Here is a 24,098-nt window from a genome sequence, read left to right as displayed (position 1 = left end):
AGGGCATGGGGCTGCTAAGCTAGGCGCTTGCACACACCGGAGGCCTCACTGCCCAGCACCAGCACGGGTCAAAGAGGACTGGGTAGTGGAGTTTGTTCGTTCCGGCTATGCAGCACGTCCAAGCTGCGCTGCGATGATCCGCTGCCTCTAATGCCGCCGCAGGTACACCGGCTGCTGATTTGATCGCGATGGCATGCTCGGCAGCTTGCGTGCAGCTGGGCTGCAGCTTGATGACGCCCACTGCAGACGGGTAAACCAGTGTTTGCAGAGCGTCTGTGTACAGCCATGGCCTGTCTGCCTTGTTCTCTCAGTGTGTGTGTGTATGTAGGGTCATCATCATCATCATGTATGTATGTGCATTAATTACTTCGCCCGGCACTGGCAGGCCGCTCTACCACGGCACCGTGTGCGTCTGACGGCTGCTACTTCATGTCTGTCTACTGTACATAGTAATAGATGGCTGCACCAGGCCGGTCCATGTCGCCGTGTGCAGCGCGTTGCCAGAGAAGCAACCGGCTAGCTCGACGCGGCTCAGACCCATGGCGGATGGGTGCACCCTGTAGCGCAGCAGGTGGAGGGGTGAAACGATGAGTTTGCGTGCGCCCGCCCGCCTGATAGTACATCCACCACTACTCAGAGTCGCGCCGCCGAGACGAGAGGGTGGCCTCGGAGTGGTTCAGCGTGGGTGGGTGTAGCGTGTAGCCGTATGCGTACCATGGAGACCGTCTCCAAGGGAAACCAGCCCACTCGGTACCAAACATGGGCGACTGCGGCTAGCTGCCCGCTGCATGGCCTTGCATGTGCGTGCGGAAACCGAACAGGCCAGCAACCGCCGTCGCCAAAGACGCGTGAACTGGCCCACGGCAGCCTGTGGATGTGCAGTGCAGTTCCCTACACGGACAACTGCCTAGTCGTGCTAGCGAGTATTTTCCCAGTTGGCGTAAGTCAGTAAAGTAGCCGAGTAGCAAGTATTTTCCTATTACTATTGGAAACAGCCCACTTGGCCGCTCGCATAGCACAGGTAGGCAGTAGGCAGGCCCATTCTGCCGCCGACTACGTATTCTTTCGTCATCGGCCAGGGAACGGCACACGTCTGGCACGCCCTCTGCCAGGGAATCTGCCATGGCGACGCTGGCCTCCATGTCATCCTGCTCACCTGCGGGCCGCCCATTGGCCATGGAGCAGCGAGGCGCACCCATTGGGCGAGCGGGAGATTTCCATGCTTCTTTCGGTGCAGCTCGACCGACGTCGCACGCCCATTCCTTACTTACTTACTACCTACCCACGCTCCCACGCTCTGCCCACAGGCGCCGTGGATGCGGCGACTGGCCACTGCATGGCTCGTTCACGCTCGGATCGCCTTGTCGGGCCCATCCATGTCCTCCCCCCCTCCAAGCGGGCGCGCATTGCACCGGCCTGGCCTCGCCCCAACACACTACCCTCCTAGTGGCGTGCCTGCGATCGAGGCTGCTGCAACGAGATCTCGATGGCGACACCCTCCAAACGTCATACTCAATAAGGCTGAGGCCACGGCCGCCGGCTTGCCATGAATGGACTTGGTGGGCTAAAGTAAGTCGTAAAGTAGGCAAACCTGTTCGGCGCCTGTCAAGCCGCAGCCAGCGTCCCCTCGTCTCTTGAGCAACGGGCGAGTACATGTTTATTGTGTGGACACGATGCTGCCCGGCCAACGACGTCAGCAGGCAATTACTCGGCGTGGCCGGGGCGGCGGTCGTGCAGCGTCTGGAGGCGAGCTGAGTCGCTGTTCGAGAACAGCGGCTGTTTGCAACGAGGCCGTAGAGGGCAAGCGGCGAGCGAGTGCACAAACTCTTTCATAAGCGCAGCCTGCACGCGCCCCCGCCAACGGGCTGGCCTGACCCCTCCTTTTGTGGGTCCCCAGCGCGCGCCATGGAAACAAAAAAGCCTCGTCGCCAGGTGCGACGCGTCCGCGCCGGCCGTACACAAACAATCCCAAGCACGCTATCACATGACCATAACCACCATTCCATCCACACACACCACTGCGCCAGTCTCACCACACAGGGTCCGTCATATACCCCAGACCGCGGGACCCGCCCGCGTTACCGTCTACGGCCTATTGTGCGTTTCGAGACCCTGAAAATCTGCACCGTGACAGCAGGCTAGCCCTCATCCTCTTTGTCACGAGAGCAGCACCTGGCCGCACGCTTCCGATCTCACTCTGCTTGACACCATCATCAATATCACCCTTACGTACGTACTTTACTCTTCTTGGTGGTGGAGATTGCAAGACGAGAATGCATGCTCAAGTGTGAAAAAAAAATCATTAAAAATTCTCTCCCTTCCCACATACTACGACTACTACTAGAACTAACCCGGCCCCGCCTGGTCACTCACCCCGAAAACAAAGCCCCTTCTCCCTTCTGCTTTCCCTTGATGGGTTCGCCTCAAAGAACTTAAAGAGTCAGCACACCCTCCCACACACCGGATAATCCTTTGTTGCACCGCCAGCTGGCTGCTGCGCATCGCAGCCGCATCCGGCCCACTAAAGGATTCGCTCGCCTCTATCAATATTATACCCCCAGGGAACACGAGTTTCACTTCTGCATGCGGATCGTGTGCGGCCTCGCGCTCGGCAGGTCGCTATCTGAGACGACGGGACGCTGTGACGCTGTGACGCGCCTGTAGAGGCTGCTACATGCGGGGGGATATCCTCCGACCAACTAATCGTCCTGCCAGCCGGTTTGAGCTGCGACAACGGCACATCGCTTCCTGAGGAACATTCACCATCCTCAAACACCGTCAATTTTATCATCATTTGCATGCGTTTCCATCCCATGGCCTCAGCCCATTTTCTGATTCATGTTTACGCGTTGCCATTGCGTTGCCATGGAGATGCACTGGGTAAGACGTGCCTCATTGTGTACCCGGCTCCGCACAACTTTCCGACGAACCCCACCACTCTCACAATTATACTCAGAATAAGAAAAAGGGGCCGACCTTTTTGTTCTCTGCGTGGTGCGTGCCATGCGCACAAAAAAGGAGAGCGAAGTTTTTCACCGGGGCACCGACCAATGCAATCTGCCATATCGATACGCTCACCGTCTTCTCCTGACCACCCAACACGTAATTTGCACCTCGAACAAGCATTTAAACTGTCCAAATCCCCATTGCTGCACACCACTTCCAGCAGATCCCACTCTCGCGTCCACGTGTAGTCCCCGAAATGCTTCGTGCTTCATCAGCTTTTCCTTACGTGGCAGTGTGTACTTCCTTATTCCTCGTCCAAAAAGGAAGGTCATGATGGTCAAGATCAACTCGAACAGGTCATTCTCCACCGCTCCACGGAGATATTGATCAAATGAGCAAGAAAGAGCTGAAAGTCTAAATCCATCTTGAGCATTTCCATATACATGGTGCGACAAGCTAACCATTTCTCATTATCCGGAACTCCGCTATTCCGTCTGATATCCGTTGCTGTGACTGCCAACAACATGTGTCATACCTAGTCCATTCCTTGCTCGATTCTCCTGCTCAACCACGCTCAGTGGCAGTCCTTTGCCAACTCCGCACAAGACAAATGCCGCCCACTTCCACCGGAATGGATTGATGGCAATGGTGAAGACAAACCAGTAAATCAGCTCAGAGTATGTGAAGAAATCAAATGCTCCTCCAGGCGCCTTGCTCTTGATGAACCGTGTCATGTCTATCCATCGCTTCATCCACCACGTCCTGGGTCGCGCCAGCGGGTCCACCAGATACATCAGCAGGAAGCGCGTGTAGATGCCAATGTGGTAGTTTCCAACCGTGCCAATTGCATTGACATATGTACAGTTGTTTGCGCAAATCGAAGGGTGGTCTGGTGGGAAGACTTGAAGGTACCAATTCGGTGGATCATATGGCTCGTTGAAGACTTCCTCTGGCAGGAAGCCCAGGCTGGGTCGTTTGTATCCCGTAGCCATGATGACAATGTCCGCTTCGATCAGTTTCTCTGATCCAGGCCCATTCTTGGGAACCCCCTGAGCGCGTTTGTTGAACTTGATGCCCCGACCAGAGTCATCATAACCCATGATATCGCCGCGCAGCCAGGAAGCTTTACCTGAGCGAATGAGGTCGAGAACCTGATCGTTGACCATTGGTGTCTCGGTGAAGAGCCCCTTTCCACTATTGGGCGCCGGCGAAATGTCGTACAGGTCGCGGTAGAAGAACAATCTCAGAACGTATTCTGGAATCCAGGAAAAGATTGTTTCGGAGCCGAAAATGTTCAGAGCCAGAAGAGCGTCGATGAATGGATTCCGTGGGATAATCCACTTCTCACTGCGTGAAAGGACATATGCATGTTCTGCCTCTTCGTTCGCAACCCACTCCAGTGCCTCAACAGCTGATGCACCTCCACCAATAATGGCTACTTTCTTCCCTTTGGCCACCTTGCCGTCTAGGTCCGAGCTGTGCCAAATCTTTCCCTTGAAATTCTCCTGGCCATGCAGCCTCGGCATCTTTGGATCACCACATGTCCCGATGGCTGCAATGACTCCATCAAATCGTCCGTAGCTCGGGTCGTTGATAATCCATCGTCCATGCGGATCTTTGTACACCTTCCCCACCTTTGTGTTGAATTCCGTCTTTTCCTCCAGTCCATATCTCTTCCATAATTGTGTGATCTGCGACACTATCTGCTGGCGGTCCGGATATCCCTTCTTCCAGTGCACCGAGGGGTGGAAGCGATACATGACCGAGTGGATTTGCAGACCAGAAGTGTTGTTCACTCGGCTCCAGATCCCACCGAGGTTCTCCTTTGGCCCAGCCTCGAAGATACGGCAATCAAAGCCATGACCGACAATGTGTGAAGCAGCCGATACACCGGTGAGGCCAGCGCCTATAATGGCGATCTTCGGGCGAGCGAGGTTGGAATGGGGTGGAGGAGGAGTAGGTGAAAGGAGCAAGTCAAGCACATATTGCACCACTTGGTAAATGAAGAGGACAGGGTGCGTAACAAAGTACCAAATATAGTCGATAAAGTATCCCATCGTGGGTGGATGGGCTACAGCAATGAACAAACTGACAGAAGGGAGAGACAAAGGATGAGCCTTGCAAAGGTTAAGTAAGACAAGAGCACTTTAACATGTTACTTACTAGTGTCGGACATTTGCGGGAAACGTGCAGCTTCTACATGGTTGTTCTGCGCATTACGCTCGGTGATGTCACAGTGGTGGGTCTGACATGTGAAAGGTACCAAGTTGACCGTCAGACCTACACGTCACGTTACTCGGCTTAAACGAGGAAGATCCCGATAGAAAGTTGCTGACATAACGTCATCAGGTGAGCAATCTTTGACAGATCTGAGATCAAATCTAGAAATGGCCAACGAAACTCTCGGAAAGGGGCGAAGGGAGATGTTCTCCATTGCAATGATCGACGGTAAGGATATGCGGGTGTTAGCCGAAGGAGCTTGGATCCTCAGCTAGTGCGTATATAGGTTAGTGCATTGTTGAACATCCTTAGCCACAGAGAGCTCTCCCGTTTAGCTTGACTCCACCCCCAAACTGTCGACGGGGGTTCTTGCAGCCATGCCATTCTTCCAAAATCAGAACGATGTCGAGACGCGTCTGTGCACCGCCGTCAACGTCGCTATACGAGCAGGTGATGCCAACCAATTACAGTCAATCGTGCTCCTGGAGCCGCTTGAGGCCAACCGCTGGCCACCAGATCATCAAGAGCTCATAAACTCGTTGAAGCAAAATTACCCTGCTTCTAATCCGAGCTCTGAAAAACGTCTCGAGGATCTGGTCAGACGAGTGGTGACTGAGACGGCTGAGTCCGAGGATGAAGAGGGAAGACCAGTGCAATCTTGGGGATCGCTTGTCACGTTTCTCGTTGGATGGATGACCTTTCTCAGAGATGTCGACGCCAACAATCTCGTCATGGTATTCGAAATGATGACAGATCTTCAACCGTAAGTTTGACCACTGTATACTACATCTTAGAGACACAGGTGTTGATAGCAATGTTAGACGTGCCAACAGCGCATTGCAACATCCTACCAAGGGCATCATGATGCTTCCCACAATCATGTACTATGCCAAGGTTTTTGCACGGGTTGCAATCGGCTTGGACAACAACCCTAGTCTGGCGCAGCAGCTTCTAACTGACGTGGACGAAGACGGCCAGAGAGAGTCATTACCAGAGAAGGCTGCCAACATTGTACGACAAGCCTTCATCATCTGCTTAAACGATCGCAACACTGTGCCAGGTGGCATAAAAGACGGCAGGCCCGATGGAAAGAAGGTGGGCATCTACAAGATGGCCAACATATGCCTGAAGACCTTATTTCAAGCCGACAAGCTGGGAAGCTGCGAAACCATTTTTAACAACATTTCAAATTCATCTCCACCACTACATTTTTATCCTGCCGCAGAGCGGACAACATATCTTTACTACCTCGGAAGATATCACTTTAGTAACACCAACTTTCACGCTGCTCAGCTGGTTCTGGAGGTAGCATACAGAGGCTGCCATAGGCAATGTCCAAAGCAGCGCCGCCTGATCGCTGTCTGTCTTGTCGCCGCAAACATTATTCTTGGCCGTTTCCCAAACGAACACATTTACAACGATCCAGCCAACGTTGGCTTCCGCGAAGTATTCGTCCCAATCACTCAAGCCATTCGCAAGGGCGACCTGGAAACCTTTCGCCGCATTACAAACCTGGATCTTTCGCATCCAAGCGCCGAATTCATGATCAAATACCGCATTTTCTACCCCATCGGCAACTACTGCGAAGTCCTCGTATGGCGGTCACTCCTCCGAAAAGTCTTCATCCTCACCGGTAGCATAGGCGAGACATCAAAAGCTGCAGCCTTACTCGACCTCCGCGCAGCCGTCCAAATATTCCGCTTCCTCGAGGCCCGCTCGAGAATCAAGAATGCGGCAATGGCAGCACAGGACCGCGGCCCAGGCCGTCGCAATTTCGGTCACATCTTCCAGGACCACGCTTCAACTACCAAGTCGACATACATTGACCCGGACTTTGCCGGCCTGGACAATGTACAGCCATATACCCACGAATTCGATATTCTGGAAATGGAATGTATATGCGGTAGCTTGATTACTCAGGGATTCCTCAACGCGTATATTGCGCAGTCGAAGCAAAAGGTGGCGATTCAGGGTGTTAAGAACGGAAACCTCAATGCTGGCTTCTTGGTGCCGTGGGAGGTCAATAAAGAGAAGAACAAGGACGATGTGCTGGGCTGGAAGAAGGAAGCTGGAGGTGATGGCGGTAAAGTCGTTAGACTCTCGTTTGCAGCTCCGGCAGGCTCGTAAAGACGTGTGCGGGATGATACCCTTGTATTCGGTTTGCATTTTTACAAATAAAAAAGATGATATGCTAGCATCCTATGGAAGGATTTCAGTTCATACATAGCAGTAGTTTTATCTCTAACTATTTATCTATCTCTACACATTTCTTCACACCCACCCCCCCCCCCTTCGTCTATTTCCCAACATTCGTAAACCTCAAATACTTCTTAACCTCCCTCACCTCTCCAAACTTCTTCCTCGCATCCTCGGTACTCACACTAGTCGGCACAATAACATCATCCCCCTTTTGCCAATCAATCGGCGTCGCAACACCCTTCTTATCCCCCGTTTGCAAACTATCAATCACCCGCAGCACCTCCGCCGTGTTCCTACCCGTACTAGCCGGGTACGACATTGTGAGTCGAATCTTCTTGTCCGGATCGATGATGAAGACGGAGCGAATGGTAAAGGCGATGCCACCGTTCTTCTGCAGCGCGTCAAGATCGTCTTGCGAGATCATGTCGTACAGGTATGCGACGTGGCGGTCTGCGTCGGCGATGATGGGGAAGTGGACCGTGGTTTGCGACGTTTCGTTTATGTCGGCGATCCAGTCGGCGTGCGAGGATAGGTCGTTGGCGCTCTGATGTGTGTGTGTGTGTGTTAGTATGTGTGTTTTGATTGATTCGTGGTTGTGGAGATGATGTGGAAGACAACGTACGAGACCGATCATTTGGACGCCGCGGGCGTCGAATTCGGGCTTGAGTTTCGCAAAGGCGCCTAGTTCGGTTGTGCAGACTGGGGTGAAGTCTGCGGGATGGCTGAAGAGGATGGTCCATTTTCCGTTGAGGAAGTTGTGGAAGTCCTGGTCGGCGTGTTAGTTGTTACTTCGTGGGATGGAAGGGAATGCGTACGATATCGCCATGGGTGGTTTTTGCCTGGAAGTTTGGAGCTGGCGTCAATTGGTTAGTATACGTATTGCTGTGAGGCGCTTTGATATATCTCAAGTACCAATGGATCCTAGCCTTAGGCGTGGTTGCTCAGCTGGAATCGCATATCCACGACGGAGCAGTGTGGTGACGGGACGCTGTGCCCGCAGCACAGGGCGCGCAGACGAGCGCAGAGCTCGGGAAGCTGCGCGAGGAAGGAATGAAGCCATAGTATAGAGCACAAATCACAATCAGTTTGTTGCAAGTAAGTTCTTTAGCTCTTGTACGTCGTCTGGGGGCGATGGAGATTAGTCAATTTGAGATCCTTTTCCAATGGCGTCATCTCGAATCAGAGGGGTTCTGTCGGTCCGAAATCGGCTGTCTTTCTCTCATAACTTTGGTGTTTATCTTCATTTAAATTATCATTCATGACGATGGGGAAATATTAAAACATAATTGTTTGGAATTCGTTGCAATGCCTGGAATACATATCGAAAAGGACGTTGGTGTACACGCACTAGTAGCGGCATCCCTTCCACCCGCCGTGTCTCACATAGCACTGTCCACCTTTCCGTCTTTGATAGTCACTTCCAGCTCATCCTGAGATTCAAGCATGAGAGGAACAGTGACCCCTTTCCATAGTCGTGCTGGAACCTTTTCGTCTTCGCCCTCCTCGTTCTCAACTTTTCCGCGCCACCAGCGGCAACCCTTTGGATGCATCCGGATCTTGTACTTTCCATCCTGTAGTCCTTGCACCTTCCAATCTATCTGGTGCACAACAGTAACCAGTTTATGAGGCTCCAATGCTATCAACTCGTCTACTTTGGGTCGCGTATCGGCTTTGGGGTCGCTCAAGTGACACTTGCTGAGATCTTCATGTCCACGGACCACTTCTCCCGTTGCAGCATCAAGAACCACGAGACTAGATATCGGAGCATAGTTTTGTGGCGTAGAGTCGATGATTCTTGGACGGTCGTCGAGCATATCGGGTTCTGGCTGCATGGGGCCCCATGGAACAAGAAAATTTTGGTGGCCTCGAGGTTGTACAGTGATGATTTCCTCCGTCGTATTTTCAACGGTAACTTCTAGCAACGTGCTCTCAACCAAGCGTAGCCTCACCTCCACTTTCGGTGGGAACAACAGCTTGTCCGTGACTTTGAATGTTGCATTGCCATGGGAGTAGCTGTTGACCAACCTTGCCGTTTCACCATGAGCCGCTGCAAACTGATCTTGGTTGCCGTACGTCCATTTGCTGACACCGAGGTCTTTACTCGCAAGTTTTATTCTGTACCTGTTGCCTACTTTGAGCATCGATACCAAAGCACCCTTCACATCAATATGGTCCAGATATACCGTCATATCGTCCTTCCAGTTCTTCGTTCTGCTGACTGGAGAAGGAACAGAAATACATTCTGGAGTATTCTTGTCAACTTCTCCTATTTTACTCAAATCCACATCGACCCATTTTGTAGCTTCCCCAGGATGCTCCTCCTGTAGGGTAAGCAAGCCATGTATCAAGGCGTATGGGACATCGAACACTGAGCCTGCAGTCTCAATAAGTAGTGGGCGAGGATCCGTATCGGACTTGGAAAGACGGCAGATGCCGAACACAACACTGAATGGTAGTTGTCCTGATGCGTCAAAAACGTTGTAGCGGCTGTGAGGTTGTACGTGAATGGAGAATTCGCTCGTCATGATGTGAGTGTAATAGGGGTGTCAAGATTCAAAGTGATTCCAAGAAGGGTAACAATTCTATAAAGCAAGCTCTACGGTAGGTTTGGGGCAGATGGTCGAATACGAAAGTTCGTAGACAGTGACGTCAGGTAGGCGCGTACTGTAGGCTGTGGCACAGTATGAGTCCTATTCTGAGTCAATCGCTCAAATGGGGCGAAAAGTATAAGGCGTCCAGAATTTTCCAGGATTGATTGGCCCATTACTTAACAACAACAGAATCCATCCGCATCTTTCAGCCAAAGAGAGTGCAGCACGCTATGTCTCGGATTCCGGTGCTTACTGGTTCAACATATTCTATCGGCGATGTGTAGACCAGGGTACTGTTCCCCGCCACCCCCAACACGATGCACAAATCATGATTCGCCCACTTCCTGGGTTGGGAACCGTTTCGCCTTATACCGCCCCAGAATTATGTGGCTATGCAAAAAACCTATAGTATTACACTTGTGTCACGTTTATGTACTCGGTATATGGTGCCAAACGAGGTAAGTGGAACAAAAGTATTATACGCTTTCGAGTATGGTTCTGTATCGCATGAACATCAATCGGAAATTGGCCAGTAGTATTGAATCTGTATCGAGATTTCGAGCTTTAATCGCTACCAGACAAGACCCCTTTAGTGCGTAATTATAGAATGTGGATGTTGCCTTGGTGGATGACTTCAAAGTACTTCGGTCGCCTTTGTACGACCAAGGCGTCCCGTTCTACATCATTAGATTTCTAATAGAACCCATCAAGTGAGAATAAATGTACCATGTTCGACCATGAAACTTCAGGCAAACTATGTTGCTCCGAGGAAACGACATAGCCATAGGATCAGACCACGGCCATTGTTGCTTTGCTCGCCCGAGTATTGCACGAGAATAGTATACTATAGAGTAAGCTGACTTTGTAGGAATCAGGCGTACTCATATCGCACAGTTTCACCTATACGTGAATGATCGTGATGGGAGTTCCTGCAAGCGGCCTCGAGAGTACCTCTGGCAGCAAAAAAAATGTATATATGGCATTGGATTCAAATGCAAATTTACACCAATACCTACAACATCATCACATTCTTCTTAAGAGCAGCGGATATCTAGTGCTCAGAGTCCAAATTCTTATTCTACACCTATCCTTCCTAGCAGACAACGTTTCCAACATGACTTTCTCTAAAGCCTTTGCTCTTGCTCTTGCTCTTGCAACAGCGGTTCACGCAAAACCAATCTCCAACCCACCGACTAGAGTAGTCGCTCGACAAGCCTCACCGGAGCCTTCGTCCTATCCACTGGGCGATGCTTGCACGAACGAGTGGAGGTACCTGAACTTCGACCCCGAGAATGAAACCGACAAGGCCCATCTAGAGCTGCTTCACAACATCCTCTGCATTGGTGAAATGTTGGCCATCACTAGCTATGGAGCGGGTGCAGCGGAAAGTGCTCTTATGCCGTATTTGCGTCATTTTGCGGTCAACGAGGAGCAGGACGATCCTGACGAGAGACCTGACGAGTACCACTTCCAGGACCACGTTAAGAATGTCTTGAACCGGCTCGCTGGTGATGGTCAGAACAATGTCAAACTTGGGGAAGTCGTGGGAAGCTTTGTCGTCGACAACAAAGGTAAGCTTGACTCGAGTGCTTTACGGTGACAGTATTCTAATGCACATTTTAGACTTTGGTGCAGACATTCCAAACGCATCTAACTGCGATGGAGATACTTACGCGTACACCCTGGTCGACGAACCAGTCGATCAACGGGAGAAGATCCATTTCTGTGACATAACCTGGACGGGTCGTTTGGAAAGCATTGCGGACATTGACTGTGATGCTCTTGACCCCTATCCCAGCGTAAAAATGGACAGTATCTCCCGTATCATCCTCCACGAATGGACACACTACAGTTCCGTAGGTCCAGAAACTTCTTTGATGGACACGATTCAGGACAGGGTCAACGGGGATGGGTTTTCTGCCTATGAGCCTGAGCGAACCCATGGTCTCATCGACCCTGACCAGGACGACGACCCGGTCGGTGCATCCCTTAACGCCGACAACTATGCATGGATGGCCTTGGATGCATACGTTAGTCGCATCTGCGCTACGGATCCTAGTGGTGATAACTGGCAGACATTCTTCACTGAGAGTAAGTTTGTTGGCACATAAAGACTGCTGTGTCGTACATATATTAATTGTGCGTAGATCCTCCCGACTACGAGCGCGAAGATGACTCCGACCCTGAGACCCCACCTTCCTCGGGGGCTTAGATATCACCAGATGTAACAATGGACGGCCGGAATAGCGTTTTGAAGAGATAGTTACGGGTTGCGCTGCTTTTGAATACATACATCTGCGTCTCATGTACTTTTTCTTATGTTCTTTGCACGTACACACTTAGATTAGCAAGTCAGACTATTACCAGTATCATCTAAATACAATATACGACTTCAATGCCATTATAGTTTCAATCTTACCAGTGATAATGATATGGAACTAGGTTCATGTCACCGATCCTTAGCGGGTCTTGTCATTGGTTGCTCTTCCCATGGCGTGCACAAGTTTCCAAACGTTCCCGCAGAACAAGGCGGGACGAATACACTAATCTTGGGCTAAACAACTTGTACCAACAGATGTTACTATATGGATGAACGGAAGTGACTTGAGTAAGGGTTGCAAGGGCGGTGGTGCGGACACGCAACTGGGCCAGCTGGGAACCTTGAGCATGACGTCATCGCGCACCAAACACCACGGGCTAACTCATGTGATTTTCCTTGGTTGCGCGGCTGGGGTATGATCAAGGTTGGAGGTAGCCGAAATGAATTTAAGCGCCTTTGGGAATCCTCCATCTACTATTGATCTTGATTTGCCATTATTACTCTAAGGAGGTGTATCCGGCAACGAAGGACTGGGTCCTAACGTACCTCAACTACTCAAACGCGTCTCCCCAACATCAACATCAGTACTACCACGTCCTCTTCGCCATGTCGATCACATCATTTGACACTGCACCCGGAAGAGGCGGATTCCTGACATTCAACTCCTCTCCTCCACGCATCTACCTCACAAGCACGTATCCAGCTCCAGAAAAAGCGCTCCTAGCTTGGCAAGAAGAAGGCTACGATGCACAATTCCTTCCTTACGAACCGCGCAAGCAATCCCAAACCGAATACGTCAACACTATCCGAAAGCTCACAGAAACATGCCAGCTCGGCGAGCATTACGCGATAATTGCGTATGGCGAGGCCGCCAGCCTTGTCCTCAAAACAGCACAGAAACCACTGGCGAAATGCTGTGCAATTGTGGCTTTCTACCCGACACTTCTACCCAGTCCAAAAACAATGTATCCGCGATCGCACCAACTGCAGGTTCACGTTGCGTGCTTAAGTCAAGCCAGCGCCAGACCAGAGATGTGCGAGTGGAAGCTGTATCGGTATGAGAGGTGTGCTTCAGGATTTCTGGATCCATCATCCCCGGCGTACTCGGAAGTAGAAGCCAATCTAGCCTGGACCAGGGCGCTAGCGAGTATCCGCAAAGGGTTCGGAAAGAATGTCGATCTGGAGCCCATTGCGATTGCGCATTGGAACGCACGTTTTGAAGACGATGACCCAGATCGAGCGAGCATGGCTGTGGCCAAGAATATGACGCAGGATAGCCCGCATGTTACTATTCTTCCCACAATGGAAGGCGGTGTGGGAAGAAAGAAGCTGGCTGAGTTTTACGGGGAATTCTTCGTACCGAGCTTGGTCCCGGATTTCGATATACGCCTGATTTCGCGGACCATGGGCGTTAATCGTATTGTGGACGAGATGGTGGTGTCTTTTACGCACTCGGATGAAATCGATTGGATACTGCCTGGTGTGCCACCGACAAATAAGCATGTCGAAATACCTATGGTTAGTATAGTGGCTGTACGAGGAGACAAGCTCGTTTCGGAACACATGTATTGGGACCAGGCTTCTGTTCTGGTGCAAATTGGACTACTGGATCCAAAGGCCGTTCCCAAGAAGCAGAAGAGCGATGGATTGAAGGCAATGCCTGTCACAGGGGCAGAGGCAGCAAAACAGTTGGCGGAGCCACAACAGGGCCGGTATAACAAGTTGTTACAACTGCACGGCCTGATGAATGGAATAAATGGTAACTAATGGCCTCTTTTTACTGTTTACAGCGTGGTGTTTTGGAGTAAAGGATGGCAAAATCTCTATTTCGAAATTGGGAACCCATATCTGGTTATGTTGATCATTAATGAATCAATGTCAAATATTTTTGTTCCATTATGTCTTTCTCCTATGTGCTTAAGCGCGTGACCTGTCCATCATCCAATGAAGCTGCAGGTCGGGAGCTTATAATCCTTCAATACCCAATACTTCCTTCTGACACCCTCCCACTCACCCTTCTCATCAAGATCCGGTACAGGGACAGTCTCCCATTCCGTATCGAACCCAGCCTCGAAGAGATCAAATTCCACAATCTTGGTGTACACGTCATATACAATCTGTCGATCGGCCCCCATACCATTGAAGAAGCCAAACTTTCCGCCTTCGCCATCTGCACCTCCTGCCGGATCGAGCAATCCGATAACGTATTCAGTGAAAAACTCGCGCAGGGCCTTATACTCTTCAGCGAACGTGTCGAAGTAGATGGCATCGAATAGGTCGCCCTTTTCCACGAGACCGGGAACAATATCTTGCCATCGACCTTCGTGAATCACCACTCCAGGCTTCTCATGCCATCCTTGTTCTTTCATCCGTTTGACCACGTCTGGGTGTGCCTCGATGATGTGATGACTTGTTGGCTTCTTTTCTTGGAAAATTCCATCGATGATGCCCATGCCGTGACCTACATTGAGAACCCGGAGACCTTCTTTGGGTACTAGGAGTTCGGCAGATTTGCGCATCAAGGTCGTTTCCCATTCCATCATGACGCCGTTCCCCGAATCGTCCAGCAGTCGGTCGCGATTGAATGTGAGTTTCGAAGCAAGATAGTTTGGATTCTCGGTCGATTCATCGCCTTGTGTATCTTCCTGAACCTTCTCTACTGTTTCTGCCCCTTCTTCCACTTCTTGTACTTGAGGTTCTTCTTGTGCGTCTTCCTCCTCATCTTCTTCGTCCGAATCATCGTCTCCAAGAGGTTGGTACTGCTCTAAACGATTCAGCAGCATTTCCGCACGAACGCCAGCGTCTACACATAGATCATATAGCTCCTTCAAGCCGAGTCTATGCGCTATACATCCTGGTGTTTCACCATTTGAATCCAAGTCATTCCATATCGCGCCGTTTTCGAAAAGGAATTTGATTGTCTTCACGGCGCTATCCATTTCTCCAGATTTCACAGACGCATTGCCTGCGTCTCCATTTGAGTTACCATTGGTTTGCTTCGCATCATCCTCATCGGGTTCGCAAGCAGCAATTGCGGCGTGTAGAGGTGTGAAGCCTGTCTCAGAATCTTGTACATTGGCAGAAGAATTTCGGAGGAGGTTGCGGAGCGATGCAGTATCGTGGTTCGCGGCAGCAAGTAGTATGCTTTGTGTTTGTAGATCGGTCTCGGTATCGAATGCTGGGTCGTCCATACTGCGTATTGTTGTTTTGTGAATGTCAATCTTGAAGAATGCGTTGAGGGGTCGCAAGTGGAGGGGCTAGGAAATTTATTGGCGCGAGTCATGCAGGGTCCAGAATGAAAACTGGTGGATGTCAATGTCACGCTCCAAACCTTTAGTGTGTCAATCTAATAGGAACTTGGTAGGTGACAGCTCAAGATACTATACAGCTACTGCGAATCCATTAGCTGTAACATATCCAGCTACACGGTGATTTAGTAAAATCTCTCTATACAACAATTCAGAAATGATACTCGAGCCCAAAGAAATTCGGAGACTTTCATAGCATAATAACTTGATTGTGCTACAACATAATTGCAATAGTATCTCTGGTTGCTCGAAATCCATACACAAAGCAGTTTGAACGTTCATCTTCATACCTAGGTATTCACTTTGGATTTGTATTATCTCTGTTTTCAGACGACTCACAGTCGTACGTATGTAGAGCCTCGAAATAAGTTTAGTTGCGGATAAGCCCAACAGAATCAATAGAAAGGCTCAAACCACTTGAAACGACAATATCGGTAAGCTTTCGACACGGCTCATGCCACTTCCACCCACCTTAACGCCAAATCATAATCAGGAACTCTTCCAAAGCATGCGAACTGTTGACCGCATTGACAGGAAATTCATTGTGCCATGCAGGCTCTCTGTAGACTCAAAGAGGAGGCCCTAGTGCGATTGTATCCAGGCCAACATCTGACCGAAAGCTTGTGCTTGCGACTGTTTGATCTTCGCATCCTCATAATCCCCAAAGACGGCGAAGCCATGAGGTACTCCAGAGAAGACTTGAATTTCGTGCTCAACCTTGTTCTTCTCCATAGCTCGCCGACCAGGTGTTAGTTCATCATCTTCTGAGAACATCGGATCATCTTTCACTGCAGCGATGTAGACTGGAGACTTGACGGCTTCGAGGTCCTCTTTGTATGTCATAGTTGGGTGTGCGACAGCGCCAGCTCGAAGCACGGGTTCTTTCTTCGTTGTTCCTTGCTCTTCATCCTTTGGAGTTTCTTGACCCCAGGCAACGGTATCAGGGAGTTCAGAGGCCAGCATGAGGATGTACTTTGCGCCAAAGCAATAACCGACACCGTAGATGCCTCCACCATTCGCGACAGCATCAGCATATTCCTCTTTGGCGCCCTCAATGACCTTGTGCAGCAACGGGAGAACCTTCTCGGGAGTGTGGCGCGCAAGCCACATGTCAATCATAAATGATTTTATGCCCTCCGCCGTTCTCAATTTGACAGCCTCAAGCCAAGAAGCATCCTGTGGGACCTCATCCATGCTGACGCTGTTTGGTGCTGGATCGTTATCGAATTGATCAGGCATTACGACCAAGTACCCTTCCGCAGCAAACTTGTCGGCTTGTAGTTGATTGTTGGTAGACTTGACGCCGGTACCACCCGTGAGCATAAGCAGGAGTTTCGAGGGCGAATGCGGGTAGTCGGCAGGCTTAGCAATATAGCATTCGACACCACCGAGCTTCGTCAGATCACCTGTGGGTTTCTCGCCGGCGGGGGTAGGGCGATCTGTCGTGCAGTGTTCCTAGTCAATCAGTACTCATAACCCAGAACGGACGGTTGTAAAGACGGTTCGGATATAGAGCAGACACTAGAGACCAGGGAATGCGCTATATCCGCAGCCATGATGGACATATGTAGTCTACTGTTACGCGACATAGCGAATCAACTTACACCCATGCTTGGTCCATCTTGTGCTCTAGTGTCTCCAGGAAAGACGCTCTCTGGCGCTGGCTCCGGGACCTTGGCTTCTGCGTGAGGCGTCTGCTGTTGAGTATCTTGCTGCGCATCGCTCTCGGGCGCACGTGTAGCAATGTCGTTGTCTGCCATAGCGTTTGTATGTATGTATGCAATGGTTGGAGGAAATCTGGTGTTGATGAGCTGCAAGTATTCACAAATGGTCCAGGTGCTAGCCGGCCACTTACGTAGCCCCGCCCTGCCACACTTCACATCTGGCTAGAGCGGGGCTACATAGTCACATGATCCGACGCGTCGACGCGCTTTCTGATCTTCGCTATACCGCCACCGACACGCAATTAGCACAACGCCATCACAACACCCATACACTGTAGTCAAAATGGCAGAGGGAGCAATCACCCAAGGCGCTATCCAGTGAGTCTTCATGCTCAGCATAATTGGAGCCATGCTAACTCCACCCAGGAGCATCTTTCAGCCGAGCGGTTGCTTCGTGGAGCACCCAGTACTGCAATGCGTGCAGATCAAGACCATGGAGCCCAAGGCGGGCGAGGCAAATCCCGTACAGCGCTTTCGGGTTGTGTTGAGTGATATTCGGAACTTTATTCAGACCATGATCGCCACCAGTCAGTCAATCATCATATTCCTAGAGTTGCAAATATAGCTAATCGTGTACAGCTGCCAACGAGATTGTCACTTCTGGTCAGCTCAAGAAGGGATCGATTGTACGACTTCTCAAGTACAATCCTCAACGTGTCAAGGATAAGAAGTATGTGTCTTTATGGTGTTTATCTAGTGGTTGCCTAACACATGGACAGCATCCTAATCATCATGGAACTAGAAGTTCTTTCGCAGTACGGCGAACTTGACAAGATTGGGCAGCCTGAGGCTCTAGATACCAAGCCTGCCGATGCGCAGCCTGCCGCTATCCCCGGCAATAATTTCTACGGATCGAAGCCTGCGCCTGCCCCGCAACCTCAGCGCTCGCTGCCTACTCATCAGAGTAACCCTGGGACTTCTTCACACCCTCATCTTTATCCTATCGAATCTCTTTCGCCCTACGCCCACAAGTGGACCATTCGAGCACGATGCACCCACAAGAGCGACATGAAGGAATGGCACAACCAGAAGGGAACGGGCAAACTTTTCAGCGTAAATTTGCTGGATGACACTGGCGAAATTCGAGCGACAGCTTTCACCGAAGTCGCTGATAAACTGTTCCCAGTATTTGAAGAGGGTGTTGTGTACTATATCTCTGCACCCTGCAGAGTAACGCTTGCGAAGAAAAACTTCTCAAACTTGCCCAACGACTATGAGCTGCAGTTTGAGCGTGACACTGAGGTCGAAAAGGCAGAGGATCAGGACAACAAGCCACAGATTCGATTCAACTTCACCAAGATTGGCGATCTTACCTCGGTTGAAAAGGACACAACCATCGACACGATTGGTGTATTGAAGGAAGTTGCTGAGGTTACTACAATAACTTCAAAGAATACCAACAAAGACTTCAGCAAGCGAGAACTGACACTAGCCGATGACAGTCAAACATCTGTGCGACTCACCATCTGGGGCAAGACTGCAGAGAGCTTCGATGTACCGCTGGAGTCGATTGTTGCTTTCAAGGGAGTAAAAGTCTCCGACTTTGGCGGCCGAAGTCTGAGTCTGTTGAGCTCCGGTTCAATGATGGTCGATCCAGACATTGATGAGGCTCACAAGTTACGAGGATGGTTCAATGCTGTTGGACAGAGTGCTACCTTCTCTACGCATCAGAACATGGTGTCTACTACTGGCGGTTCCAAGAACGACGCAAAGCCAATTTCGGCTATCATCGAGGAAGAGGCCTATCTCCAAGATACCCCCTCATACATGAGCCTTCGTGCATCGGTCCTTTACGTCAAAGATTCGACTTTCGCATATCCTGCGTGTTCGACACAAGGCTGTAACAAGAAAGTCATTGAAGAAAACCCTGGGTCTTGGTGGTGTGAGAAGTGCCAGGCTGCTTTCCCTGAGCCCAATTACCGCTATGTGCTCAGCGCCAACGTTGGGGACCACACCGGCACGTTATGGCTCAGTTGCTTTGACGAAGCGGGTCAAACAATCGTTGGCGTGTCAGCAAACGAAGCCATGAAGATGAAGATGGATGACGAAGAAAATGGTTCGAGAAACTTTACGAATCTCATGCAGGAAGCGACCTGTAAGACCTTCAACTTCCGAGTACGTGCGAAGATGGAGACGTACCAGGACCAACCCAAGTAAGTTTCGCCACCACATCAGAGTAGTGCAGTGCTGACGAACTATCAGGCCACGATATCAAGTCATGAACATATACCCACTCAACTTCGCCCAGGAGGCCAATAAGCTCGCCCAGCTTATCAAGCAATACAACATGAACGAGGATAGTTTGTTTGTCAGCTAAGAGCAAATTGGGAAGATATGATCGTCTTCAGTTATGCTCCACAATGTGTGGAATTTCAGAAGTCCCTGGCCTCATACGTGTTTATTCTTGAACACGCACCAGCAAAGCTGATTGTATGATACAAAAATACACAATCAAGTGCCTCTCTCCCGTTGCCTATGTTGTCCGGTACAATGCACCCCACTATAGCTGCTAGCTCCATGAGTCGTGGAGCTGCCCCGCTCAGACGTCATTACCAATCATTTCGGTAGCGGACGGAATGATTTCGGAAACAGGAGCAAGTACATATTCTAGCTCTTGTTTGGTGCAGCTCAATCGTGTGATTTACGTCTTGAACACTGTAGTTCTTGCTTGTATTCTAAATAAGATAATCGGCACAACCAAGCTCCACCAAAATGAGTGACACAATGCGCGCAGTCGGTCCGTACACACTTCCGTGCATCCCAGAACGTTACTTTACTAAGAGTCCTCAGACATCAAGAATGGCAAAGGTCCACTCGAGAATCTGCACATCGCCGACGTGCCCAAGCCGAAACTTGGAAAATCGCAAGCGCTTGTCAAGATCAAGGCCTTCGGCCTGAACCGCATGGATTTGCTGCAGCGTGAGGGCCAATACCCTGTACCGCCTGGTGCTTCCAAAATCCTAGGTGTTGAGTTTTCGGGTACAATCGCGGAACTCAGCGAAGAAGGCGGTGGAAAAGAAGGCTTCAAGGAGGGAGATGAAGTGTTTGGCCTGGCATATGGAGGTGCTTACGCAGAGTACATCGCAGTCTCAACACATATGTTGGTGAGGAAACCAAAGGAGTTGACTTGGGAGCAATGTGCTGGAATTCCCGAGGTAGGTTCATCCCGCTTGCAGAAGGGAGGTTGATGAACTGACGTATGAACTACAGACATGGATAACAGCCACCCAAGCCATGTACCTGATCGGCCAATTCAGTGCCGGAAAGTCCATCCTCTGGCACGCAGCAGCGTCATCCGTCTCAATTTCCGGTATTCAACTCTCCCGTGCCGATAACGCCTCTGCCGTCTATGCCACCGCCCGTCAGGATTCCAAATGCGAGTTTGCCGTGAAGGAGCTGGGCGCTACCGCTGCATTCAATACCACTTCTCAGAACTGGGTCGAAGAGGTGATGGAAGCAACCGATAACAAGGGTGTAGACATCATCGTCGATTTCATCGGCGCATCATACTTCCAGCAGAACCTCGAGGCTGTAGCCAAGGACGGTATCATCGTGAACCTAGGTTTCATGGGTGGTACCAAATTGCCAGAGGGAACGGATATCAGCGCATTCATTAGGAAGAGGTGTAGCTATGTCGGCAGCAGTCTGAGGAGTCGCGATGAAGCGTACCAGGGCAAGCTCAGAGACCAGCTCGTAGAGCATGCATTGCCGAAGATGACGGATGGCACATTCAAGCTCTATATAGAAAAGGTTCTGCCATGGGAGCAGATCCAAGATGCGCAAAGGTTGTTGGAGGAAAACAAGACAAAGGGTAAGGTCATTTGTACCATTGGCTGAATTTGGAACAGAGGGTATCACACTGCATATCAGAAAACAATACTTAATTTGATCTACATACCATTATGCCAGACACGCAGCACTGATGATGCCGCAAAGAGCCAGCCTAAAGCTGAGTATAGATTCACCGTACCACAACACAAACAAAAATGAAAATTACACACATGCATCTCATGAACCAAGGCCTGGAATGAGACGGAGCAAAAAGACATGGCAAAAAAGACGACGTTGGCCAGATTCGAACTGACGCTCCCGAAGGAACAAGATTTCTAGTCTTGCGCGATAACCACTCCGCCACAACGCCTGAGACCGACACCTGTGTGATTCGAACACACGCTCCCGAAGGAACTGGCTAACTTCCCTCAATACAGAGGACTAGCAGGCCAGCGCGTTAACCACTCCGCCAAAGTGCCTGCGTGATTGTGTCAATTGATGAAGAAAATTGGCGTTGCAAAATATCTATACTACACAGAAATAACCATCAAGATTGAAGTAGATACGGGATATATACCAATATCTTCCAGATTGTGGATGAGAAATGTGGACCTCTGTGGTGGGGCTAATGTGTCTGTAGAAAGCTGGAAGTGCGGGGTTCGTATGTAAGGTCGGGTTGAACTTGATGATTTTGGAAGTGAGTTACTTTCTGTGGCAACGTCTCATTCCACGCCAAACATCCATGAACCGTTTGGTTTCTACAAGAATCTTCCTATTTTGATACTTACGATACTCCTTGCTTATAACAAGCAAAGAAGGCAAGGTGCTGCTGAGACTATCCAAACTATGTTCAACTAATGCGTGAACTTCGTGGCCATGTTAGCTCGGTGTGAATAGTAAATGTCAATATGCGCAAGGGTGAGGAAGGATTGATGAATGAATGACAGTATCGCATAGTTTTAATTAACACTAGAATGTGAAACAAAGAAGATGAAGACTCTGGTTAATCGCGCTAAGTGAATGGTCAGGGACCAAAAAAACGGACCAAGTACTTCCTAGCACCTTCAATATCTAGTTGAGTATAGTTGTATTACTACTAGTGACCAAACTTTCACATGCCACCGACTTTGAAACGGTCAGCAGGCTAGTATGAGACGCTCAGCAGAGCCTCTATGTGCAGGTAGTCAGACCAGACCTAGCAGGGCGAGAAATAATGCGTACATTTCTTTTGTGCATATGCAGAATATCTCATGCCGTCACCCGTTGGCCCGGAGCAACATCTGTGGTGACGACGTCCGTGCGGGCGGGGTAGCATTTTTGACGCCTCAATATCCATCAACGTGGGTTTTTCAAATCAAAATGCCCTACACGGTACTGGTAGCGCCCTCGACTCACGTGGATGGTGCTCCATGCTCACAAGGTGGGTTGCGGGTGTTCGGCCGCGATCTGCCTCGGCTCGCCAAATGGCCAGCCGAGCCCTGGACCGACGTAGGCCCAGCTCCGACGTAGTGTTGGAACTGCTCACATGCTGAAATTAAATTCGCTCTCTCCCTCACTGCGCATATTCCCATTTCTCAAAATTGCTGTGGGAGCGATCGCATAGCTCACAGTTTGCTTGAGCCATCTTCTTTCCGTCTTCAAACCACCTCTAGCAAATACAATCGTTACTCGGACCATTTGACAACGCCCCACCAAAGCCTCCCACCAACATGTCAAGCACCGCAGACGCCGTTATCGAGAAGCTACCCTCCAAAGCGGAGCTCAAAGAAGATGCTAAAGTGGCGACCAAGTCTTCGCTTCAGTCGCTACGAGCGCTGATAGCTGGAGGCGTGGGAGGTGTTTGCGCCGTCATCGTGGGACACCCCTTCGACCTGGTGAAGGTGCGCATGCAAACAGCGGAGAAGGGCGTATACAGCGGAGCTATGGATGTTGTGAAGAAGACAATAGCAAAGGAAGGTGTGGCTAGGGGTCTATATGCGGGTGTTTCTGCGCCTCTTGTCGGTGTTACACCAATGTGTAAGTACTTAGAAAGCCAGCTGATCCAAGGATGGTTTTTGGAACAACAAGGCTGACGCTGAACAGTTGCCGTCTCATTTTGGGGCTACGATCTCGGCAAGCAGCTTGTATCTAGTGTCTCAAAGGTTGAGAACAACCAGTACAGCGTCGCTCAGGTCTCCGCCGCCGGCTTCTTCAGCGCAATCCCCATGACAATCATTACCGCACCCTTTGAGCGCGTGAAAGTGCTTCTACAGATCCAAGGTCAAAAACAGCTGGCACCTGGTGAGAAGCCCAAATACTCTGGCGGACTCGATGTTGTGCGGCAACTCTACAAGGAGGGTGGTATCCGCTCAGTCTACCGTGGTTCTGCCATGACACTGGCGCGTGATGGACCAGGCTCAGCTCTGTATTTCGCGACATACGAAATTGTCAAGCGCAACCTTACACCAAAGGATCCAGTTACAGGGCAGCCTGGTTCATTGAGTATGGGTGCCGTAATGGTCGCTGGTGGTGCTGCAGGTATTGCCATGTGGATACCAGTGTTCCCAGTTGACACCATCAAGTCCCGCCTGCAAAGTGCAGAAGGCCGACCAACAATTAGCGGAACTATCAAAGGCATTCACGCAAGTGGTGGCCTCAAAGCTTTCTTCCCTGGTATCGGACCCGCCATGGCACGAGCAGTACCTGCAAATGCGGCTACATTTGCTGGCGTAGAGCTGGCACAGAAAGCAATGACGAAGATGTTCGACCAAGACGTCGAATGAAAGCCCCCGTGCACTCCGAAATGTATCCTCTACGACGGACATTTTATTTTCCGATTACAGTCATATTTTATTGATATCAACACGTTGGTGGCATTGCAATGGCGTTTTTAGATTCGCCGCAACACATTGCTATAGAGCAAGGGGGTTTCGAGATGAATTCTTCTCTACGTGTCTCCAATAAGAACTATTACTATCCACTACCACCGTTTCTTACCTCTGTGCTCTACCTCTGTGCTCTACCTCTGGTGTGCTCGACG

The 24,098-nt window shown here is 50.3% G+C and overlaps 13 protein-coding genes across 13 annotated transcripts; 7 read left to right on the top strand and 6 right to left on the bottom strand.

Annotated features, from left to right (window-relative positions):
* Positions 1–715: 715 nt before the first annotated feature.
* COCVIDRAFT_20347 (hypothetical protein) lies at positions 716–1,550 on the top strand (the record flags this gene model as incomplete). Its single annotated transcript, XM_014695911.1, has 2 exons — positions 716–940; positions 1,026–1,550. 2 exons carry the CDS (start codon positions 716–718, stop codon positions 1,548–1,550), a joined length of 750 nt encoding a protein of 249 aa, XP_014551397.1.
* A 1,881-nt stretch (positions 1,551–3,431) lies between these two features.
* On the bottom strand, positions 3,432–5,003 carry COCVIDRAFT_112964 (hypothetical protein; the record flags this gene model as incomplete). The annotated part of the gene is made up of 1 exon (XM_014695935.1): positions 3,432–5,003. The coding sequence occupies one exon, from the start codon at positions 5,001–5,003 to the stop codon at positions 3,432–3,434; it is 1,572 nt and encodes a 523-aa protein (XP_014551421.1).
* Positions 5,004–5,543: 540 nt separating this feature from the next.
* On the top strand, positions 5,544–7,293 carry COCVIDRAFT_31046 (hypothetical protein; the record flags this gene model as incomplete). The annotated part of the gene is made up of 2 exons (XM_014695934.1): positions 5,544–5,929; positions 5,988–7,293. 2 exons carry the CDS (start codon positions 5,544–5,546, stop codon positions 7,291–7,293), a joined length of 1,692 nt encoding a protein of 563 aa, XP_014551420.1.
* A 169-nt stretch (positions 7,294–7,462) lies between these two features.
* COCVIDRAFT_20344 (hypothetical protein) lies at positions 7,463–8,425 on the bottom strand (the record flags this gene model as incomplete). The annotated part of the gene is made up of 4 exons (XM_014695910.1): positions 7,463–7,909; positions 7,988–8,131; positions 8,181–8,218; positions 8,278–8,425. The coding sequence occupies 4 exons, from the start codon at positions 8,423–8,425 to the stop codon at positions 7,463–7,465; spliced, it is 777 nt and encodes a 258-aa protein (XP_014551396.1).
* Positions 8,426–8,744: 319 nt separating this feature from the next.
* COCVIDRAFT_112958 (hypothetical protein) lies at positions 8,745–9,899 on the bottom strand (the record flags this gene model as incomplete). Its single annotated transcript, XM_014695933.1, has 1 exon — positions 8,745–9,899. A coding segment is annotated over one exon (1,155 nt), but the record flags the coding sequence as incomplete, so codon positions are not given.
* A 62-nt stretch (positions 9,900–9,961) lies between these two features.
* COCVIDRAFT_112997 (hypothetical protein) lies at positions 9,962–10,129 on the bottom strand (the record flags this gene model as incomplete). The annotated part of the gene is made up of 1 exon (XM_014695932.1): positions 9,962–10,129. One exon carries the CDS (start codon positions 10,127–10,129, stop codon positions 9,962–9,964), a length of 168 nt encoding a protein of 55 aa, XP_014551418.1.
* A 941-nt stretch (positions 10,130–11,070) lies between these two features.
* On the top strand, positions 11,071–12,168 carry COCVIDRAFT_42284 (hypothetical protein; the record flags this gene model as incomplete). Its single annotated transcript, XM_014695931.1, has 3 exons — positions 11,071–11,527; positions 11,580–12,047; positions 12,104–12,168. The coding sequence occupies 3 exons, from the start codon at positions 11,071–11,073 to the stop codon at positions 12,166–12,168; spliced, it is 990 nt and encodes a 329-aa protein (XP_014551417.1).
* A 714-nt stretch (positions 12,169–12,882) lies between these two features.
* On the top strand, positions 12,883–14,043 carry COCVIDRAFT_112992 (hypothetical protein; the record flags this gene model as incomplete). Its single annotated transcript, XM_014695930.1, has 1 exon — positions 12,883–14,043. The coding sequence occupies one exon, from the start codon at positions 12,883–12,885 to the stop codon at positions 14,041–14,043; it is 1,161 nt and encodes a 386-aa protein (XP_014551416.1).
* A 170-nt stretch (positions 14,044–14,213) lies between these two features.
* On the bottom strand, positions 14,214–15,467 carry COCVIDRAFT_112989 (hypothetical protein; the record flags this gene model as incomplete). Its single annotated transcript, XM_014695929.1, has 1 exon — positions 14,214–15,467. One exon carries the CDS (start codon positions 15,465–15,467, stop codon positions 14,214–14,216), a length of 1,254 nt encoding a protein of 417 aa, XP_014551415.1.
* A 699-nt stretch (positions 15,468–16,166) lies between these two features.
* On the bottom strand, positions 16,167–17,344 carry COCVIDRAFT_42281 (hypothetical protein; the record flags this gene model as incomplete). Its single annotated transcript, XM_014695928.1, has 2 exons — positions 16,167–17,039; positions 17,189–17,344. 2 exons carry the CDS (start codon positions 17,342–17,344, stop codon positions 16,167–16,169), a joined length of 1,029 nt encoding a protein of 342 aa, XP_014551414.1.
* Positions 17,345–17,591: 247 nt separating this feature from the next.
* Positions 17,592–19,625, top strand: COCVIDRAFT_113016 (hypothetical protein; the record flags this gene model as incomplete). The annotated part of the gene is made up of 5 exons (XM_014695927.1): positions 17,592–17,626; positions 17,675–17,835; positions 17,888–17,978; positions 18,028–19,461; positions 19,511–19,625. 5 exons carry the CDS (start codon positions 17,592–17,594, stop codon positions 19,623–19,625), a joined length of 1,836 nt encoding a protein of 611 aa, XP_014551413.1.
* Positions 19,626–20,020: 395 nt separating this feature from the next.
* On the top strand, positions 20,021–21,145 carry COCVIDRAFT_31038 (hypothetical protein; the record flags this gene model as incomplete). Its single annotated transcript, XM_014695926.1, has 3 exons — positions 20,021–20,045; positions 20,099–20,463; positions 20,519–21,145. The coding sequence occupies 3 exons, from the start codon at positions 20,021–20,023 to the stop codon at positions 21,143–21,145; spliced, it is 1,017 nt and encodes a 338-aa protein (XP_014551412.1).
* Positions 21,146–22,788: 1,643 nt separating this feature from the next.
* COCVIDRAFT_112970 (hypothetical protein) lies at positions 22,789–23,841 on the top strand (the record flags this gene model as incomplete). The annotated part of the gene is made up of 2 exons (XM_014695925.1): positions 22,789–23,095; positions 23,162–23,841. The coding sequence occupies 2 exons, from the start codon at positions 22,789–22,791 to the stop codon at positions 23,839–23,841; spliced, it is 987 nt and encodes a 328-aa protein (XP_014551411.1).
* Between the last annotated feature and the right edge of the window lie 257 nt (positions 23,842–24,098).

This window comes from Bipolaris victoriae (genome assembly GCF_000527765.1).
Source record: "Bipolaris victoriae FI3 unplaced genomic scaffold scaffold_140, whole genome shotgun sequence".
Taxonomy (NCBI): Eukaryota; Fungi; Ascomycota; class Dothideomycetes; order Pleosporales; family Pleosporaceae; genus Bipolaris; species Bipolaris victoriae.
This window is presented reverse-complemented; position numbering and strand designations above follow the sequence as displayed.